A 19,711-nucleotide genomic window follows, 5' to 3' on the forward strand; every position below is an offset into this window, starting at 1 on the left:
CAATCAGGCTTTCCTAGAGGAGAGACACCCCTTTTACCGACAGAAGCAGAAGACAGCATTTCCAGAGCAATTCATGTCCACTGGCACGACAGCCAAGAAAATGTGTCTAGCATCATGGAACTTCTCCTTCCCTTTTCAAGTTGAACCCAGAATTTTGAGGCTGGGAGTGGGGAGTGAAAAAATAATTAAAAAATTGAAGCTAGATCCAAAAGGTTACGCAAGGTAAAAAAAGTCTCATCTAAACTTTAAAATATACATGAATTGCACTACCTGCTTCCATATCTGTAAACAGACTTTCAGCTTAAGCGCATAAGACTTTAATACTCAGCAGTTTTGCACAAATGACCATTAAATACTATTTAATCCCTTTAAATAAATGCAAAGGAAAAACACACACAGAAACCAAAGCAGACAGAAGCAGAATGTATACTGAGCACTATAAATGTTCATATCAACAGCAAAAGTCCTGATTTTGTGATATTTGTTAATGAGAATTGTTTGGCATCAGAAAAACTCTTCCAACCTAGTTAACATAGTGGCAGTCATCTTTACCAGGAACCACAATGATAAAAACTGACAGCTTTCTTGCTGGAAGACATCAACGTCCATTAACAGAAGCATTCTCCACAAATAAAGGGGTTTTAAATGTTTTATTTGTCCATTTGGAATGATTAGTATTTATAATCAACAACACAAATCTGCCCCTCAGTGAAAGACCTGACAGCTTGTTATTGGCAAGCATATTACAGCCTGCTGAAGGGTGAAGAATTACAGACATAAGAATGAATAACATTATATCACTATTAGAACACTTACTCTCTTCATAAAACAGTTCAATCCTTTATCATTAATAAGTTAAAATCAGAAAAAATAATCAACATGTTCATTGACAAAATACATTGTGCTTAGTACACAATATGACAGTAGTTCATTACACTAATGCATTAAAGGGTAGTAAAAAAAAGCAACTGGACAACGCCTTTGGATAAACTGCATCTTTGCTAATCTCTCTTACACAAACATTGCTTGCAGCGCACACAAGCTACCATGAACCCTTCAAGAAACATGCTACTAGGAAGAACCATCACAGCTGAAACAAGTTTATTCTGAGAACTTTTTCTCCTGTATTCATACTACTTGAATATAAGGACCTTAAGTTAAATTCCTTCACATCTGGATCCCAGTGACGTCCCTTCTGAAATCAAGCAAATAATGAACAGATTTGCATCCACACTTCAACTATCAAAATGAAACTGAAGTGGAAAATTGGCTTTCACTTCTTACTCAGTTAAATAAACAGTTAATACTTAAAAGACTTCTACAGGAGTTTTAAACTTCAGTCATTTAGAACAATCCTCAAGGTTACTGCATGTGTGAAATTTGCACTTATGAATGATTCATAACCAATTAATAATGGTATCAGTATAATTGTAGAAAGAAATAAAATACTCATCTCTACTTAGGAAATTGAGATCTCTCCAAAACCTGTTATGGAAGATAACCTTTATAAAAAAAGGTCTAGTAATAATTTGTACTGCATTAACTCTATCTTAGCTGAAAACAAAGATCAAAGCTTACTGAAATTAGCTTTCAAAATAAATTAGATCAGAATAACATTCAGTATAAATTGAAATATACTACAAATCTGTTTCTCAAATATAAGATACTGCATACTACAGATAGCCCATACAAATATTAGTGCCCTATCATGTCTCTGGAATTACTTGCTCGCTAGTTAAACAGGATGCAGACACAGAGTATGTGTTTTGTTATTGAATAGATATCCTTTTCATTCAAAATGGCCAACAGAAAAATTCAGAAGCCAACTGATGAAAATATCATTCACTACCTCACTATAGTCTGGATGGTTTTTTGTTTGTTTTTTTTATATCACAGTAACTTCAAAAAACAGTGAAGTAGCAACAAAAAAGAGAATCCCTCCTTTCTGAAGGATCTGAAACTCAATCTGAACTTTACTCCATGCTGCCTAGGAGTAGGCTTATTGTTAGATAGGATATTTTTGTGTCAATAATACAGCCTGATACACTAAATAATTCCGTCTGCATTCATCTGCTGACACGTTATGACTAGACTGCAAGGATGTAAGATATATTTTTTTTTAAATTTCCTTTTATGCAAAGGCATGATAGTATCCACACCTTCTCTGTGCTACAATAACAAAATCAGCTGACTAACATATTGATATGCTTCAATTTCTGCTCTAAGTTTTAGATCTATCACAAATGAGAGATGGATGCTTAAGCTTCTAGGAACAAAAAGCCAGTTTTTCCACATATGACCTGACATAAATTAAGGACTCAGTTTTTATTCTTGTGCCATGCAAAAAAAAATCCACACACCATAAAAGCTATCAATAATGAACTGCAAGTTACAGAATCTTTTAATCTATTTCAACCCTTTCATTAGAAAAAGGAGGTAGTTGAAGCTTAAGGCACATCCTGCATTGCCTGATCACCCATAACAGATTTCCTTTCTGCTCAGAAAAAACTTTTAAGGCTAGCAATGAAAGCTGGAAAAGTAATCAAACACACCTTGAGCATTATAAGATCTAGCCTCAGACTGTAGCAGAAATAGACAAAACATCTCTATTTTCTTAATACAGAAAAAATGTTCTTTCTACAAATGAAATCTGAAAGTCATAAACGTACAACTGTATGGGGCCACTAGTTCATCAGGCTTATTGGTATTTAAATCTTACAGTGAAAGGAAAGGACACAGTTAGTGTTAAAAATGCAGCTTGAGATACCTTCATCATCTACTAACTTTCAAGTTTGGCTTAAAAATGAGATGGGAAGTTAAGGTCCTTGTATTAAAAAAAATTCAGACCTATGATTTTGTTTTCATCATTACCTTGAACTAAAATTTACCCCCAGAATTCTAAGAGTAAAAATTCCATAGCAACCAGGGGATGAAACTTTAGTCACATTGGTAACTAGTAATGTAAACCTTTAAAAAAAAAAATAGGGTGAAAATTCAGATTCTTTGCCAACAGATCAGTGTCAGTGTTAAGTTGTCCCCAAAGTTTGAGCTGGCTCTTATTCAAAGCACGATGACACTCTCCAAATGCAAAAGCTACCTCATCTAGCTTCAACGTGGAAGTTGTCAAACTGTGCAAACTCAAATGAGCGAGTTCCAATAGCAGCCCAGCCATTACTTGGTTGAGAAATGGTGACGTTCTCCCAGAGTGGATAACCATTTAACAGTCCTGAGGCAGAAGTGCCCTGTCAGAAGAAAGGGAAAGAAAGTTAGCTTTGTAAAATCCAGTGATCAAGTGTACTGACACCAAGACAAGCTGTACAGGAGATGAGAGGCAAGTCAGAAAGATGTCCAGTGAATTTTCAACTACATTTCACATGCTTTCCATGCAGAGGCGCTTCTAAATATTGCACAGAATCATCCAGTGCCTATCAGCTCTGTGAAACAGATCTAACACTTTCACAGTGTGTATATAAAATGTTCATCTTCCCCAAACTCACAGCTTGCAAGCTCTGTGCAGAATCTTAAAGAGAAAATGTTTTTACCTCTTGCATCTGTATCATACTTCCTCAAATGGTCACTTGTTTTGAGGAGTTTAGCAAAACTAGAACTACCTGAAACTACAAACAATTCTTTTGCACATGACACACCTTGCATCAGTTCTGCAGAATTAGACATAGGTCAAAATGAGTTATGTATTTTAGTCATCAAGCTGAGGAGAGGAGGGGATTGAAGAACTTTAAAGCATAATGTTACCATTGAAGTTGAGAACAGTTTCAGAACTAGTTACAATTTATCTTGCCAACACTAACTTGGAGAGCAGCTGGTGGGAACATTCTAGTGTACCTGTATTGAATCTATAACAATTACCAACACAGGGAAAAACAAAGACTGTTTTTTACAAAAAGCCTCTACAATTCCTTTAATACATCAAAGGCATATTTGGCATACACAAGTCTATAGCATCATGATTTGAAGACCAACTCCACTGTTTTCTGTTTTAGATAATTTACACTCTTATTAATACTACGGTTAGAAAGTCACAGACTTCATTTTACAGATGGCAATTACTGTCATAATGTGGCTGTACAAACGTTTGTTAATGCCTCAGGCAAAAGCATTCCTCTGTCTCCCAATGCAAAAGCACAAAAAGTAAAAAAGCAACAGCTTCTAACATTCACAGACAGTTTAGTTTTTAGAGAAAGACTTAGCACACAATTTTAGAGAGTTCGTTTCAGTACAAGGTATCTTCAGCTGGGATTTAAGCTTCCCAATTATTTCAGGTCTCTTGCAGTTGCAAAGGTTGTATTAGCCAAGGGGGTTAGGCATCCATTCGAGGAATTTAAAGACTTTTAGTTGCAACAATGTCACACCCAACTAAATTGCACAGCTATATTTAAAGTTTGGTAGCACTTTTCTCATTATGATTAAAAAGGCAGAAACCCCAGACAAACACCCCACACATTGAGTAGGCTTCTAATAACAATGGATTTTTTTTTTTTAAATATTAACACAATGCCCATGCTTCCTCAGTATAGGAAAGAAAAATGGCAGCTCATTCAAGTTCCCTAGTTTCAAGTCCGTAAGGGGCACCATACACAAGGCCTAACATGCAAGGAGAATTGGAGGGAGTCAGATTTGTAAAACAGTTGAGTTTAGTAGTTCACCAAGAATCTTCAGAACAGGAAGTCAGGTCATAATCGTTCTGTTCTAGTTCTCTTCTATACCCTCTCCAGTTTCTCAAGATCTCCTCAAAAATACAGGAAATAGAACACAGCGTGGTATTTTATTTGTTTAAATTAAAAGATGTCTCAATGTTTTATGTAGGATCACCTCATGCAAACAATAAATTTGCATGGTTTTGCCTAAACCATTTAGGATTGGAATTTTCATAGCTAATTTCCCAGCTTCTTGACCATGCTCTTACCTGGATGTTGAGAGTAAGTGTGTGCCAAGCATTATGTCGGACACCAGAAAGCCCTTTCATTAGTATTTCTTCTCCAGCTGCAAAACATGCTCAAGGTTAAGAAGGTGTCATTAACTTTTGCCTAGACTGACAGAAGAAGATGAAGCTAGCAAAAGGAAAGTTGCATTTCATTTTCAGAGATGTTCAGGACCAACAACTTACTACAGATGTGCATTCTACTGTTCTGTCAGGAGCTTTTTTCCACTGAAATATCCAATGCTTCTGGAGATTCCATCTGTTGGGAGTACAGGCTAACCAAGCGTGACAGTAGCTAGTGCTCTGCTAATTCTACAGATCTTTTTTTATGTATTAGAAGATTTTAAATACAGAGGTTTTGAGATGCCACACTGTAACATTGTTTAGTTCTAGTCAAAATTTAAGCTAAGCTAAAATAAGATGAGAGACTTGGAAAAAAACTAAGCACTAGAAGTAGAATCTTCAATTATTCAGTTAGCAGTTTCAGCTGCAAAATAATTTAACATACAGGCTCCCTTTCAGAAAAATATAAAGATGATGAAAAATAGCTATGGAGGAAAAAAAGTATCTATGGCCTAACAAGCATGCCCATCTGAAATAATGAGGTCATTAATCACATTCCCCTCATTTCAACAAGGAAAAAGTTATTCTCTAGTAGGCAATGCTGACATGTCTCAAGAAATAAACAATACAGTTCATTCTAAACCCAAGTGTGTGTATATATATTTATTACACACAGCTGAAACTTAAGTTGTTGTGGATTTAAACATGAGGACCCCTAGGAATCAGTGTGTTAAGAGAAGGTAACAGAATTCCTAAATTACAATACATTGCCTAACTGCGGTTTTCTGAAAAAGGAAAAAGTGAGAAATGGGAAACTACAGCTACCAAATGTAAGAGGAGACTATTTTTAAGATCCAGTGTAGTGTGAAATCAGTCATTACGGGCTGTATTCATATCAGACATATGAATTGAATTTGACTCAAACTCTTGAAAAGTCTAATTCAAACTAATTCAAGCAATTGAAAATGTATCTGAACAGGACTTTTAGATGTTCATGAATTATTACAACATTCATACACTTCTTTGTGCCCATCAAGTGTTCTGCACATGAGCACATGTGAATATTAGAATTACAAGTATGCAACTATACAAAAAATGTAATGTATATTTTGTGGAAACAGTAGGCCACTCATTATCTAAGCTAGATGTATAGCAACACAAATCAACATTTACGTACAAGACAGGACATGGAATTCCAAGATGGATCATCTTAGGAGTATTATAAGAACACAAATAAAACCTTCCAGTAACACTGTACCCATATATTTATGAAAAGCAAAATAATTTACATTTGCTACCATAAAATAGACTTTACTAGTAGAAAAAAAGGGCTACAAAGATGATTAGGGGCCTGGAACATCTCTCTTTGGAGTGAAGGATGAGAGACCTGCGACTCTCTAGCTTGGAGAGTAGAAGACAAAGGGGATCTTACCAAGACCTACACGTATCTAAAGAGGGCATCAAGAGGAAGGGGCCATGCTGTTTTTGGTGGTGCCTAGGGACAGAACAAGGGAGAATGGGCACAAACCACAACTTACGTAGTTTCATACAAATATGAGGAAAAACTTCTTTACTTTGAGGGTTACAGAGCACTGGGACAGGCTGCCCCAAGCAGTTGTAGAGTCTCCTCTAGAGATATTCAAAACCTACCTGGACACTTTCCTGTGCAACCTGCTCTAGGGAACCTGCTTTACTTCAGCAGGAGAGTTGGACTAGATGACCTTCTGAGATTCCTTCCAACCCCTACAATTCTGTAATTCTGGAGATATTTGAAAAGATATCCAGAAAGCTGAGAATGAGAAGTGGAGCAGCCAGTAACCTTCAGATGTTCTAGTCATATACAAAATAGAACCACTGTTACAGCATAATGGGTCAAGTTCATAGTGATTGCAGCTGAGTAACAAAACCAGAACGTTCATCATTTTTAATCAAGGCTATCAATGTGATACGTCCGTACACCAGCATCCACTTTAGGAAAAGTCTTCTTACCTAGGTCACCAGTGACTCTGTAGGTGCCATCTGCATAAACCCAGAAGAAAACTCCTTTGGTACGACGAACATATATCCCACCATTGTCAACTCTTCCAGCAATAAACACACCTCCATCGAGTGGCTTTTCTATATAGATGTCACAAGTGACTGTCAGATCTACCCTGCAAGAGAAACAGTGTGTTTTAACAAGCAAAGAATGGATATCTGAGGAGGCAGTAGATTTAAAAATATTCTCTATATTGCACAGCAACCTTCTTGATGAAAAATTTAGCCATCTTAAATGGGATCTACAGATGAGAGGTACAGATTCATCTTCACTGATGACTTGTCAAGACTGGTTGTTTCCACCTATTAGTTCAGGGACGTTTTCTTAGGATTAATAATTCTTCTCATAGACCAACAAAAAGTAGGTGTATATCCAAGAAGTTCCAGTGTGTTATAGAAAAGATTTGCATCTCCAAAGGAAAATCTTTCAGGTTTACAAAATTAGAAGTAAATCACATAAGACCATGCCACCATACCTGTTTGAATTTGAACTTCATTTCTCTAGCGTTTTTAATATAGGCCAAGTCCTAGGAAACCAAAAATGTCTTGCCCAAAAGACTAAAAAATGTTTTTTTAAAAAAAAAGTTCAAATAGGTTGACATTATTTGACTTTTTTCTGAGGTAATAGCTCAACTGTAAAGCACCATATTATACATTTAACAGTGACTGTAAAGGAAAACAACTCACCATCAAGCAAAGGAATACTAGAACAATTCAATAGCACCTAGAAAATTTACCCAATTCCCCTCCACTCCACAGACCACAGTGCGAGCCTCATACAAGTCAGAAATTAACCAACTCTATTAATGCACGCTCAACAAATTAAATATCTACATTCCATATCTGAAGTTACTTGTGATGAACTGTTGTTAGTATGGATATAGTTAAAAGGTCATATTTTTAGGAAGTTTCCAATTATGTATAGTTTTTTTTGTGAAATGTGGAAAACTCCTCTATGACCTCAGCTCAGCTGACAGATAAATCATTAATAATATCTATTTTAGGTAGTCTTCTCCTCAGCTCTTACATCAGAATTAAATGAGAGATTTTTCTTACTGCTTAAGTATCAGTTTATCAGATAAACATTCATTAGACAAGTTGTTCAAGATCTTTCTTACCTCCCTGTGTATTAAACACAAGACTCCCACATGTTTCAGGCTATTATGATATTGGAAGCAATGCATGTTAAATAGCAATAATTACAGCATGCAGCTAGGTTCATCAGAGCAAAACACTAAAAAAATTCAAGAGTAGAAATATAAACTTTCTTAAGATTAAAATCCAAACTAAAACCAACTTAACTCTTCAATGAAATAAAAAAATTGCTATTGATAACTGAAACCAAAACATCTCAGATATTCAGAGCAAATTTGTTTAATATTTCTATATTGTGCATTAGTGGTTGAAAACATGTACAGGGGAAGAGATCAGACAAACTGGGCCTGAATTTGAAAACTTTCCTTATAAAAGTTACAGGCATGTGAAGCTTGAATTATCTGTTGAATATTCAAGAAACAAGCTTTATTGTGAAAAAAACATTTATTCAGAAAGAAATAGAACCAAAATGAAGTAGAAAGTTTCTGGACATTTCAGTACAGTAATTTTAGCATACTATGCATCTGTCACACAGATCACTGGATATGACTTGCTAAATGAGAGGAAGCTGATTGTAGTGGAAAATACGAAGCTTAACACAGGACTGCAAAAGTACACATCTGGTAACTCAAAGACAACCTCCAGCTACAAGACAGAGGCATGCTTATAGGCTTCAGAGCAAAGTGATTCAATCACTTGTCAAGGCCAGAAATAAGAATCATAATACACGTTCTGAAAAAGCATCACTGATCTGATAAGAGTGAAAAAATAGACAAAATAGCTATTTGATATGTTCTTGAGAAAGGATATAAGGTAGGGTCTTCCAAATGAAAAAATGAAAATCAAACTTAATGCTTACGTTTATTATTAATTACTGTTACTAAGCCAATTATTTAACAGGCTCTTATCCAAGCACTTTCTAAATTTAAATATTATGCTAAGATACACTGCTTCATTCAAAATTTCCACCACTATAGCTCCTAGAAAGAACTATAACTGTATTCTGTATATAATTGTGTAGGTAAATTGAACGTGCACAATTCTAGGAACTGCTCAGAAGATGGCAGTCTGCAACAAATGTAACTGAATTAACTCCCAAGCTTAAATCCCAACATGAGATTGATCAAATTACTAATGATCAAGCAACACAATTCAAAATCAAGTAAAATAAATTGAATCAATTTTTTGTCTAAGAACAGTGGAAAAAAAAATCAGTGCACACTTCAAAATTCAGATTCTGCTCATTAGTTAGTGCTGTTTTAACTTTGTCTTCCTAGTGAGCCATCCCACATCCACTATTCTCAAAAATAGCTTGAACAAATGTGCCCAGTAGGAGTCTAGGAAATCTTTTCCCAAGGCGGTGGTCCACTGGGACAAGATACCAAGAGATAAAATGGAATCTCCATCTTTGCATGTTTTCAAGACTTGTTTAAACAAGGTATTGTTGAGCTGATCTATTAATAGTGACGGTAATAGTGCCAAGCAGGGATCAAGAACTTAAGGAAGTCCCTTTAATCATCATTTCTACATGACTACAGATTGTTTGAAGGTTCAAACTTCATTTCTCTTGCACATAGGTTTTAAAGAGATCAGCAAATCATAATCCACACTATTAAGGACACCATATCCTCAGATGTCACCAAAAAGTAGTATTTACATACCACTGAAAGTTTCCTATGATGCTGATTGCCTGGTCTGCATCAGAAACCCAAGTGATGGGCCGCTGAATCACCACCTGTCGGAGTGTGAAAACATGATCTCCTGGGTCAGAGCCATTTACGAAGTACTCAAAAACACCCGTCTGATCCGCAAAATTTGGAGCTTCACTGAAAGGCGGATTACCTGTTCAGAGAATAAAATATGTCAGCACCAAAACACTATTTTTCTTTTGTGGACCTTGATTTCAGAGATTTCCTCTGAAGATATCGTCCAGACTTCTGACTTACTGTATCAAAGTACAGTTTCCAAAATGAAGTTTTAGAAGTTGGAAGCAGGGCCATTTTTGTAAATATATGAAAAAAGTTCCCTCTTAGTTTGAAACCATTTCCCCCTATCTTGTCATCACAGATCACGATAAATAATCTGTCTCCTTCTTTCTAATTGCCCTCCTTTAGATACTGAAAGGCCACTATCATGTCTACAGAGAGCCTACTCTCATCCAGGCTGAAAAGCCCCAGCTCTCTCAGCCTGTCCAATTCTTTTTTACCTTCCTTTTAAAAATTAGTTCACTACATATGAGATATAACTTTGCATCAAGAATTTTAGAACCGTAGCAGCCACTCAGTTAAGAGCTAGAATTAAATATACCTCCTTACAAGTGCGGTATACATACACAGCTTATCAGAGAAACAAAAAAGGAAACGCATTCAGATTAATTCATGTCTTCTACACCAGATGACTCAAATACCACAACCCATAGTTATAGCCTTTCTACCATGATACAATATCTATGTGAGAATGAAGTTTTCAATAAGAGATTTCTGACTTACGAATATTGAAATCATCTTTGTAATTTGAAGGAAAGGGTTGAGGCGGTGGAGGCTCTGGGCAGCTACACTTCCGCCCTGTCTTGAGTGTAGTTAAAGTATAGACTTCATCCACATCTAGGTCTAAAGAAAAACTTCCCCTCGAGACCTAGAATTGAAAGTAAGTTCAAGTTGCAAAAACCAAATTGCAACATAAAAGAATTTCAAGCTTCTGAGTTCAAGAATATCTCCTAAAGTCCGATTTAAGGCAAAAACTGCCTCAGTGTTTAATATTTCCAAGCTGGTGGTGGGTTTTTGGGGTTTTTTTTTTTTTTTTGGTGTTTTTTGTTTTTTTTTTTTACTTCCAGGTAAGTTTGTATACAGCTAGTAAAACTGTAGTCAAACAAAGCTAATAAAGTAAGCCTCAAATACACAGTTGAGACATGGAAGTCCAGCAGTTCCAGAAATGGGGGAAACACACACCTGAAATTACAAAGACTACTAGAATACTCCTTTGTGGGCAGGATTTAAGTCACATTAGGTACAATCCTCTGCTTTTGAGAATGGCTACTTTAACAGTAATCAGTCTGATAAAGTACATTTTAATCAAGTTCGTGATGAATATCCCATATTCTCACATTTTTACTACTTTGGGTAGTACAAAAAAAAATCACCTCAAAGGTTCTTTTCTCAAAAAATATTTTTTTATAAATGCATCCAGTGAGCACATACATCCCAAAGTCTTGACAAAGAATACAGGAAGAGAGGTCAGAATATTAGAAGGTTATCACCTTCAGGCCACATAAATGCTACAGATGTCATCCCGCAAATCCTTCTGTAGCAGGAACAAAATTGCTAAACCTGACTAATTCTAGCACTCAGCAGATGAATGAGTAGAGTTAGGCTCAAGAAACAATGCTGAGGTATACTATACTGACACAGTACTGCAGTTCAAATGCATAGGTTGAAAATGTAGCAAGGTGGGCCAGAAAATGGAAAAAAAGACATCCACAGACTTCATTATCACACTAGACCACTTAAATCATTACTCCCAAAGCACTTATCTACTAAAAATCTGAAATGCTTTAGACATACAAAAAAATTTGCATTACCAGCCTAGTCAGCACTTATTTTTATGAACGCACATTAAAGACCAAGAAACCTCTCTCTGAAGAGAGAAGTTATCTTAGATTATTTTTACATGTGGGATTTTATTTCTTCTTTGCAATTCTATATTGTAGATAGAAGTAAAACATTTAATTCTAAAAAAAGTAGTTTTACAGTAGATTAACAGAACTAATCAACTTACTTTTACAGGACGGAGTTGCTCAAAAAGACTAGAGTTTGCAGATTCAAAACCAAGCCTAGAGTGCCACACATGAAGAGTTTTCAGGAAATACTACAATGAAACATAACATTAAATTAAAAAGGAAACCAATACAACAACAACTTTAATTTGACCTTGAAAACTATCAGTGTCTAACTTCTGTTATTTCAGAGCTGCTGATCTCATCAGCAGCCACCAATTAATTCAGATAGCCATTAGAAACCTTAATTTTTCATAATTATACAAGGGCTGATCCAAAAGTAATGCCTCCTATTGCATTATGTTGGCCCAAAATGTCAGATTCTCTGATGCTTGCAATCAAACAGTTGATGTGAGCACAGTGAGGTGGTGGATGGTACATTTCAGCAGTGGCAACAGCAACGTGAAAGACAAGTCACCCAGACAGTCATGCAGATTTTTGCAAGCGCAGCATGCAGGCTATTGATCACAGGTGGTAAAAATGCACTGCTAATAGTGATGACTACATTGAAAAATAGTGTTTTGAAGCTGAGAATTTGCTCTATCAAGTTGTGTTCTGTTCTTGTGCTCTGTGTATTATCTGCTGTGGTTTCCATGGAAATAAATAGGAGGCATTACTTTCAGAGCATTCTACACACATCAGTAATCCATTATCCTAATAATACAATAATACTGCTGGTATGAAGAGAAAAAAACACAGGGACATTCTCAGATTATCTTTTGATAGGATAGAACAACAAAACTTACATTATATAGTCAGCTGAAGTTATTTCCCTTGAAAGGAACTGATGACAGCTAGAAAGGTCATGACCATGCCAGTCAAACTGTATCAGCATTTCAGAGCATGTAGCCATGGAATAAACACTAATGATAAACCAAATTGTACCTCCGTTCCAGCCATTTTTTTCTTCAATATACACAAACAGACTGGGAAGTAGTAATTCTACCAATTCAGTTAAGACATTGTCTCTTTCAGTAAAAGGAGAAGAAGAATGTTTAAAACTTCAGCAGCCATATAACCTCTAGCACTGGAGGTGAACAGTTCTGATCTCGATATCTTGTCATAATTTGTGCATATACGCAAGATGCAGTGCAATTCACATTACAAAAGTGATCAAATGTATTAAATGCCTACTTACAAAAGAACCTCTGAGGTAGAAAGTCGCTCGCTGAGGTGAAACTCTGAAGTGAGGCAGGGGAGGCCTGATACATTGAGAGTGATTATGTGTCTGAAGAAAGGAAAGAACCAAAGGAGCATACATTACTGGAATCTATCGGATGCCAATGTTCAAGAAAAACATTGTATAAATTATAAAAAGCAACACAGGATCAATTTGCAAATATTTATTTCACTATCTTAATGATGATTGCTATTACACAAACTATAATTATTTTTTAAAAAAGCTTTAAAAAACACAATTTCATTCTCTCCCATAGTGTTATCAAATTAATATTTATTTGTGATATAACAACTATACAATGTTTAGATAGAAAAGAGACTTCTGGTGGTCTCAGTAACAAAACCACAGAAGCATTATAGAGGATATTCACAGATATGGCACAAACTGAAGCAGGCTCTTTGTAACAAAATATTTCTTTTATTTATTCTACTTTTGTTGATGTACATTACCATAGTTTCAATTATTATGGTAAGGTTCCCTAGGCCATCTGTCAGAGCTACGAAGCTTCCACCTCCTTCTAGGTGTCCATCCACTTGCAAGTATGACCAGCCTGGTTGAGTAAATTGTGTTGTGTGTGCTGAGATGGAACAGAACAAAAATCATAAGAAAATAACTGAATCTTAATAAAGATAACTACTATTTCTAGCCTGAACTTACTTTATCTCAGAAAAAAATTTCATATATGAAATTAACAGAATTTCCAAAACAAATTCTACCCATACAAAAGATTACAGAACTAAAACACATTTTAAAATATCTGTTCTGTGGCAGAGTAAACAATCAAGTCAGAGTAAGCATAGAAGAGCTTCTCCTCGAGGAATAATTAACTACATGAGGTAGAGGTTTTTTTTCAGCATAAGTGATTACCAAAGAGGAGTACGACCTCATAAAAATCCTAAGCAACATGAAAAAAAGAGCTGCTCAGGTGTTCCAAACTACTCAGATGACATTATAGCCATCTTTCCTTAATGCCAAGCAACTAGTAGAAGAATAAGACATTTCCCTCAATGTTTCTAATGGCATTGTACATGCCACTTGCTCTGTGGAGCTGTGGCAAAGACAGTAAAAGACTACAGAAGAACCATAAAGTAGCCAGTGAATCCCTGCTTTCAGAAGACACAGCATGAAAGTATTTCCATTTTCCCATGCACAAAGAAATCCTGAATTATAAAGGCCAAGAACCTCAAGTAGTACAAGACTATATAGGTTCTTCATTCATTTTCTCAGATTGAGAGGTATCAGATGTCTACTTAAGGATAAACTAAAATAAAAGAATGAAAAAGAACTAGGAAAGTACACTAACCTCTACATGCACTTCAGATCAAAATAGTTTAACAGTGATAGCTATAAAAAACAGTATCTTATTTCTGCATATAACCTAATGGTCAAATTTGCCTCCTTTTAGATCTTTCTGCTTCCCATTGAAATGAGTCTTTAAAGAAAAGTCTTTATGAGACTTTCCAGGAAGCTACTTTAACATGGCACAAAAAAATAATGTACGTAGGAAAAAAAAGACTAAATAAAGGTCTCTGACAATACAGTTCCTCAAACTTTTTTACCTGTAATCCAGATAGGTGCTTCTACTTTGTAGTGGCCACTCCATGGTTCTTGTGCTGTCATCAATCCACATCGACCAAAAGGCAATTCTTCATAATAACTAGCCACTAAGTTCCATGCAATAGTTCTGGAAAAATAGGTTTGTTTTGATTGTTATTCATATGGATAGTATTAGATCACATTAGTACAAGAATTTACTCTTCTTTTCTCCTCCAGCACACAGTGAAAAAAAATAACTTTCTAGCTAAAATTAAAAAAAAAAAATATGTCTTTCAACACCAAAAGAATCTTCCCAGCCAAAAGAAGAGAAAATAATCAAACAAGCAATGCCTTCTACAGCCCCCTCCCAAAAAAAGCCAAACCACAACAAAACCACAGCAGAGAGAAGAAAATGAATCAATTTCTAATGTTAATAACTTTATAAAAATATATATACATTCCCCAGCTGTAACACCATTACAAGCTGCACATTAAAGGAAATCACCTGAGGATTAAAGACTCCATCCACGCTTCCTAACCAAATCAGTAGGTAGGAACAAGTAAAAAATAGAAGTTACAGTTTACAATTTATTTTTTATTAGCTTTGTGGTTGTTGGTGGTGGTCTTTTGATGGGCTTGGGTTTGTTTGCCTTTTAAGCACCAGTACAAATATTAAATCTTTTTTGCACACATAAATAAAGAACATAATACAACTCTAATCAGCCATTTTCCATGACTTATTTTAAGAATTTGTCAGGACACTGACAAGGTCAATTTTTTTTAGGTCTTCTGATTTGTTCTTCAAAGCAATCTCTCGCTAGGACCTTAAACTTAAAATCCATGCAGCCATAGACATACAAATACCGTTTAATAAAGGAGTTTTATAGAAACAAAAGCTTAAAAGTTTGCAGAAATTATGCATTTGTACATAGATGAGTGGAAAAAGGCTCATATTCTGAAGTCATTACCTAAGATTTGTCACATGATGTATGCATTTCAGGAAAGATTATTAATTTCTCTAGAAACATGCTCATAAAAAGCCCACAACAAAATTTTAAACTCAGCAGCTTCCTCAAGAAAAAAATTCTGCATAAATTCAATATACACAGAGGAAATTCAATAAACTCAGAGGAAATAAGCTAAGCAGAAACGTAAGCCTCCTTTCATCAGGAAGAACAGATTTTCAAGATAAAAGCAATAATGAATTTACAGATTTTCATCTTTTTGATAATAATTTCTGAATATAAGATCTGATTACCACATTGTTATTCAAATGGGACTTGTATAATTACAAAGGACTTGTAAAAAGAAGAGAACAACAGGAATAAGACAGGAATAATCCCAAAGTAAGGTACTAAAGGATGTGAGAGCTAGGACTTCAGAAAGCAAATACATTAAAACTTTAAGTTTGCAGACCACAAGATTCACAGAAGATAGTCAACTCAGATTTCCCTTTATGAGCATGCAAGTGCTTTCTGCTGAGCTCTGTTTCGAGTATTTCAGGTAAAAACATTCATCTTTATTAATCCAAAATGAAATTACATAAAAGCTAAAAGCCTTGAAATGATTTTGCTTAAATATTGATGCCTTCATTCGTAGTTGTTTCACTGGAAACAAAGTATATTTCCTATTCTGTTTTAAAACTGGTTTATACAATTTCCCAATAGCTTTCTTTCCAATTTCAATTGGGCAAGAAAACATATGGAAGATAATAAAGATATCAAAAGATTACAGCAAATTTTAGAATGGATTCTCAGAAAGAAGTTGTATAGAAAACACTACATAATAAAATCCTTACATCTATTACTTTTAATTGAAGACAAATTGATAGAGACTCTGAGAAATATACAGCTAGATTAACTTTATTGGTTTTTTTTCCTCCTGTGTTTTTCATGTTAGTTCTTCTTAAGAAGAATTACTTTGAAAAGTATCATCAGAATCTGAAAGAGATCTGAACTCAGTTGTACAGGGTCATGTGGAACTGTAACTCAAGAATGCCTTACAATTGCCACAAATTTTTTCTCTAAGTGGTTAAGGACGGTAGTCTTCACACCTCAGAATATCTGAATTCAGATTGATGGAGGAAAGAGTTTCAGTTTATCTACAGTCTTAACATAGCAGATGGATGTGTTACACGGTACTTTTGATAATCCTTACACATGAAGTTCTAAAAGCTATCAGCAGTGCAGAACACTTACGAGGTCATGTTTCCATTCACATAGTTTTGGTTTAGGATTCGAGCCCAACAGCCCGCACCTACTTCATCGTTGAAAGTACTATAATCTTCTGATGCCCACAGTTTCTTCTGAGTTAGTAAGGCATTTGGCACTGTTTTTGTCCCAGGATAGTGAGCCCTACACAACATTTTAAAAAGAAAGAGCACTTATCAGAAAAATAAAAGCCATTGCAGCTGTTTGTATTTCCAAGCTTAATTGCTCTCCTCCAAACAAAGTGAAAAACAAACTTGCTTCAGAGTAATTTTAATAGAATAGAAAACTTGTACTACAGAGAAATCTGTAATACACCACAGCTTATTGCGTTCTCATCAGTACAAGATTACTTCTTTAAAATATATCAGCCAAAGTAAACCTAGATTTAAATATGTCACACAATTTCCGCAGCTTGCTGAAGTAAAGCCTTATCTTGAAATTGACCTTGGTAGCATGTTACAGTTACAAGTTACCTTATAGCGTCTTAGGCAAACCTTTAAATAATTATAAATTAACAGCAAGATACAGCACAGGAGATTACAAACACTTTACTGCACTTAAGTCTTAGCAACTGAACATGAACTTGGCTCTTCTTGCACACCTTTTTAATAAGCTCAGGTTTCAAGAACACATGCTGAGTGGACTGTAAGAGCTAAAGAGGTGTAAACTGAAAATAAGTGAAACATAATGAAAGCTAGCTTTCTTCAAAAGACTGTCCTTAGTATGAGTACAGATACCTTCTCCCACATGGAGACTACTGATCATATTCAATCACAACACTGATTCAATGTGGCAAATTAGCCTGGCTGAAATAAAATCTCTAACACACTTGCAGAAATCATGGTCATTCCTCTTGGTTAGGGCACTCACTGAACACACTAAATATATGCTAAAACTAAGCTATCAACTGGAAAGTATAAAGATTTCTTTTACTCGTGGGCTGCAATTTGACAAATTTAATCAGTTCACAAGTGAGGAGTACAAAAAAAAAGTACAGGTATTTCCACGGTTGATCGTTGGTTTCAACTATATCCTCCCCTATTCAAAAACAGGCGATTTCCCAGAGTTGTAGTCCTTCATACTTAGCTTCACTAGTGGTAATGTAACAGACAGTAAACTTCAGCTACATCCTTGTCTCTGCTGTGCAAGTTAGCATACACTTTCCCATGGCTTGGAAACACAGGTATTACCTTAGTACCAAGTGAAGGTTTTCGTAATGGCACAAAGCTTGCAAAGACAATGCAAAGAAGGAATAGATCTGCATTTCTACATTTCATGTCCTGAAAATCTTAAATACTGTCAATATCTCTGCCAAATAAAAACTATAAGCAGTATCTTTGCTCCATTTAAAACCCACTTGTTTATAACATTCACTTTGTCCCATTGATCTGCAAGCAGGTAAAATAGTCTCACCATCAGTTAGGAATGCATCCTTTTTCTCTGCTCTTTCAGTTTCAATTCTTGTTAATGAAAATGATATACACTGTATTTGCTTTTTACTCAGACACCGCTGTTAACCAAGAAGGTTTTTTTACCTTAATTAATGTTTAAACTAGTTCTAAGAAAGTAGGATGCAATTAATTAGTAACTCCCAATCCATACAAAAACTACATTAGTTTTTAAAAAATAAATTATTTTTATAAGACTTTTAAAAGCACTGTAGCATGCCTACTTTAAGACCCACCCATATGCACAAAGTCAATATTTGCTATCAGCTTACAGTGCAGACTTTCACAAGGAGTATGTGTTGATTTGTTGAATTCAATGTAATTTAAAGAAAACACAAGACCGTGCTAAAACCCTCTTTTGGCTACCCTGTGCTACTTTACAGCCTCAGCAATTAACAACAAGCAAAGTAAAGGAGAAAAGCTGTGGCAAGAACAATAGGCTTTACTCCTTCAGCAGTAAAACAATCTTTTTACTGCACCAGAGAATAATTAATAGCAAAATAATTGATCAGTTTAAGGACCACTAGCAATTTCAGGAAAACCAGACTCCTAAACACCTACCCTTCCCACTGCCTGAGAAGTGGAACTGTAATGCAGCATCTATGCCTCATCCTTATAGATATGATGCTTCAATAGAAGTAGTGGGATTTTGGATTCACAGCTCGAAAGAGCAGGAAAATAGACACACTATAACAGAAGACTGTTCCACAGAGGAAGGAAATAAATTAGGAAAGGAAAAAACAATGAATCTTAGTGAAGATAATGAGAGGAATGGTAGGAACAGATTTACAATGAAATATGTCACGGGCTTAAGATTCCTATCAGTGCAAAAAAAAATTTACTAAGTTATTACTATCAGCGTTTGCATTCTTCAAACTACTGTTATTTACTTAAAATTTAATAATGCATTTTCATCATTTGGTTCTCTTTTCAGTTTCATGTAGCCAGAGAAAGGAGAAGACATGTTTCAATTTTTTTTTCTTCAATAAATGCTTATTATGGCCATTTTTTGTTTTCAACTTTCACATCTTAATTGAGTGGTTCATCATCAGGGCCTCTAACTGTTCGAGTGGCAACAATAATTTTAAAATGTTTTATCAGATTAAATGTGTTTTATATAGCAGATGATGGAGCAGAATAAGTCACGTGAAAAATTCACATTTGCCTGTGAAGAGCTATATTAAATCAGTGTAAAGGAAGTAACATTAAGAAAAACTTTTTTACTTAAGGACCTGTGTGACTGCATCACATACTTGCCTACAGTCATTTCATTTAGATGACTTTAAGAAAAATAAAAGCCTTTGCAGTATCTTTTATTTTGCATACAGCAATGTGCCAAAGAAGAGAAGGGAGGAAAAAAGATGATCAGCAGAGAAATAGTAGATTGTTCTGCTATTTTTCCTCTTATGCATCAGCACAAGATCCCAGTAA

The 19,711-nt window shown here is 35.3% G+C and overlaps 1 protein-coding gene across 3 annotated transcripts in view; it reads right to left on the reverse strand.

Moving 5' to 3' along the window:
* Nucleotides 632–19,711, reverse strand: part of GALC (galactosylceramidase) — a 41,155-nt gene continuing 22,075 nt past the window's right edge. For 2 of the 3 annotated variants that reach the window (XM_021402476.1, XM_021402477.1), the window contains exons 8-17: nucleotides 16,821–16,976; nucleotides 14,646–14,770; nucleotides 13,536–13,663; nucleotides 13,045–13,134; nucleotides 11,909–11,998; nucleotides 10,624–10,768; nucleotides 9,796–9,976; nucleotides 6,992–7,155; nucleotides 4,925–5,001; nucleotides 632–3,242 (exon numbers count right to left, since the gene is read on the reverse strand). In XM_021402476.1, coding sequence (XP_021258151.1) covers nucleotides 3,099–3,242; nucleotides 4,925–5,001; nucleotides 6,992–7,155; nucleotides 9,796–9,976; nucleotides 10,624–10,768; nucleotides 11,909–11,998; nucleotides 13,045–13,134; nucleotides 13,536–13,663; nucleotides 14,646–14,770; nucleotides 16,821–16,976 — 1,300 coding nt within the window. In that variant the 3' untranslated portion in view covers nucleotides 632–3,098. The remainder of the gene's footprint in view (nucleotides 3,243–4,924; nucleotides 5,002–6,991; nucleotides 7,156–9,795; nucleotides 9,977–10,623; nucleotides 10,769–11,908; nucleotides 11,999–13,044; nucleotides 13,135–13,535; nucleotides 13,664–14,645; nucleotides 14,771–16,820; nucleotides 16,977–19,711) is intronic. The other variant, XM_021402478.1, reaches the window with a different exon arrangement.

The sequence above is a fragment of the Numida meleagris genome, chromosome 6, assembly GCF_002078875.1.
Source record: "Numida meleagris isolate 19003 breed g44 Domestic line chromosome 6, NumMel1.0, whole genome shotgun sequence".
Taxonomy (NCBI): Eukaryota; Metazoa; Chordata; class Aves; order Galliformes; family Numididae; genus Numida; species Numida meleagris.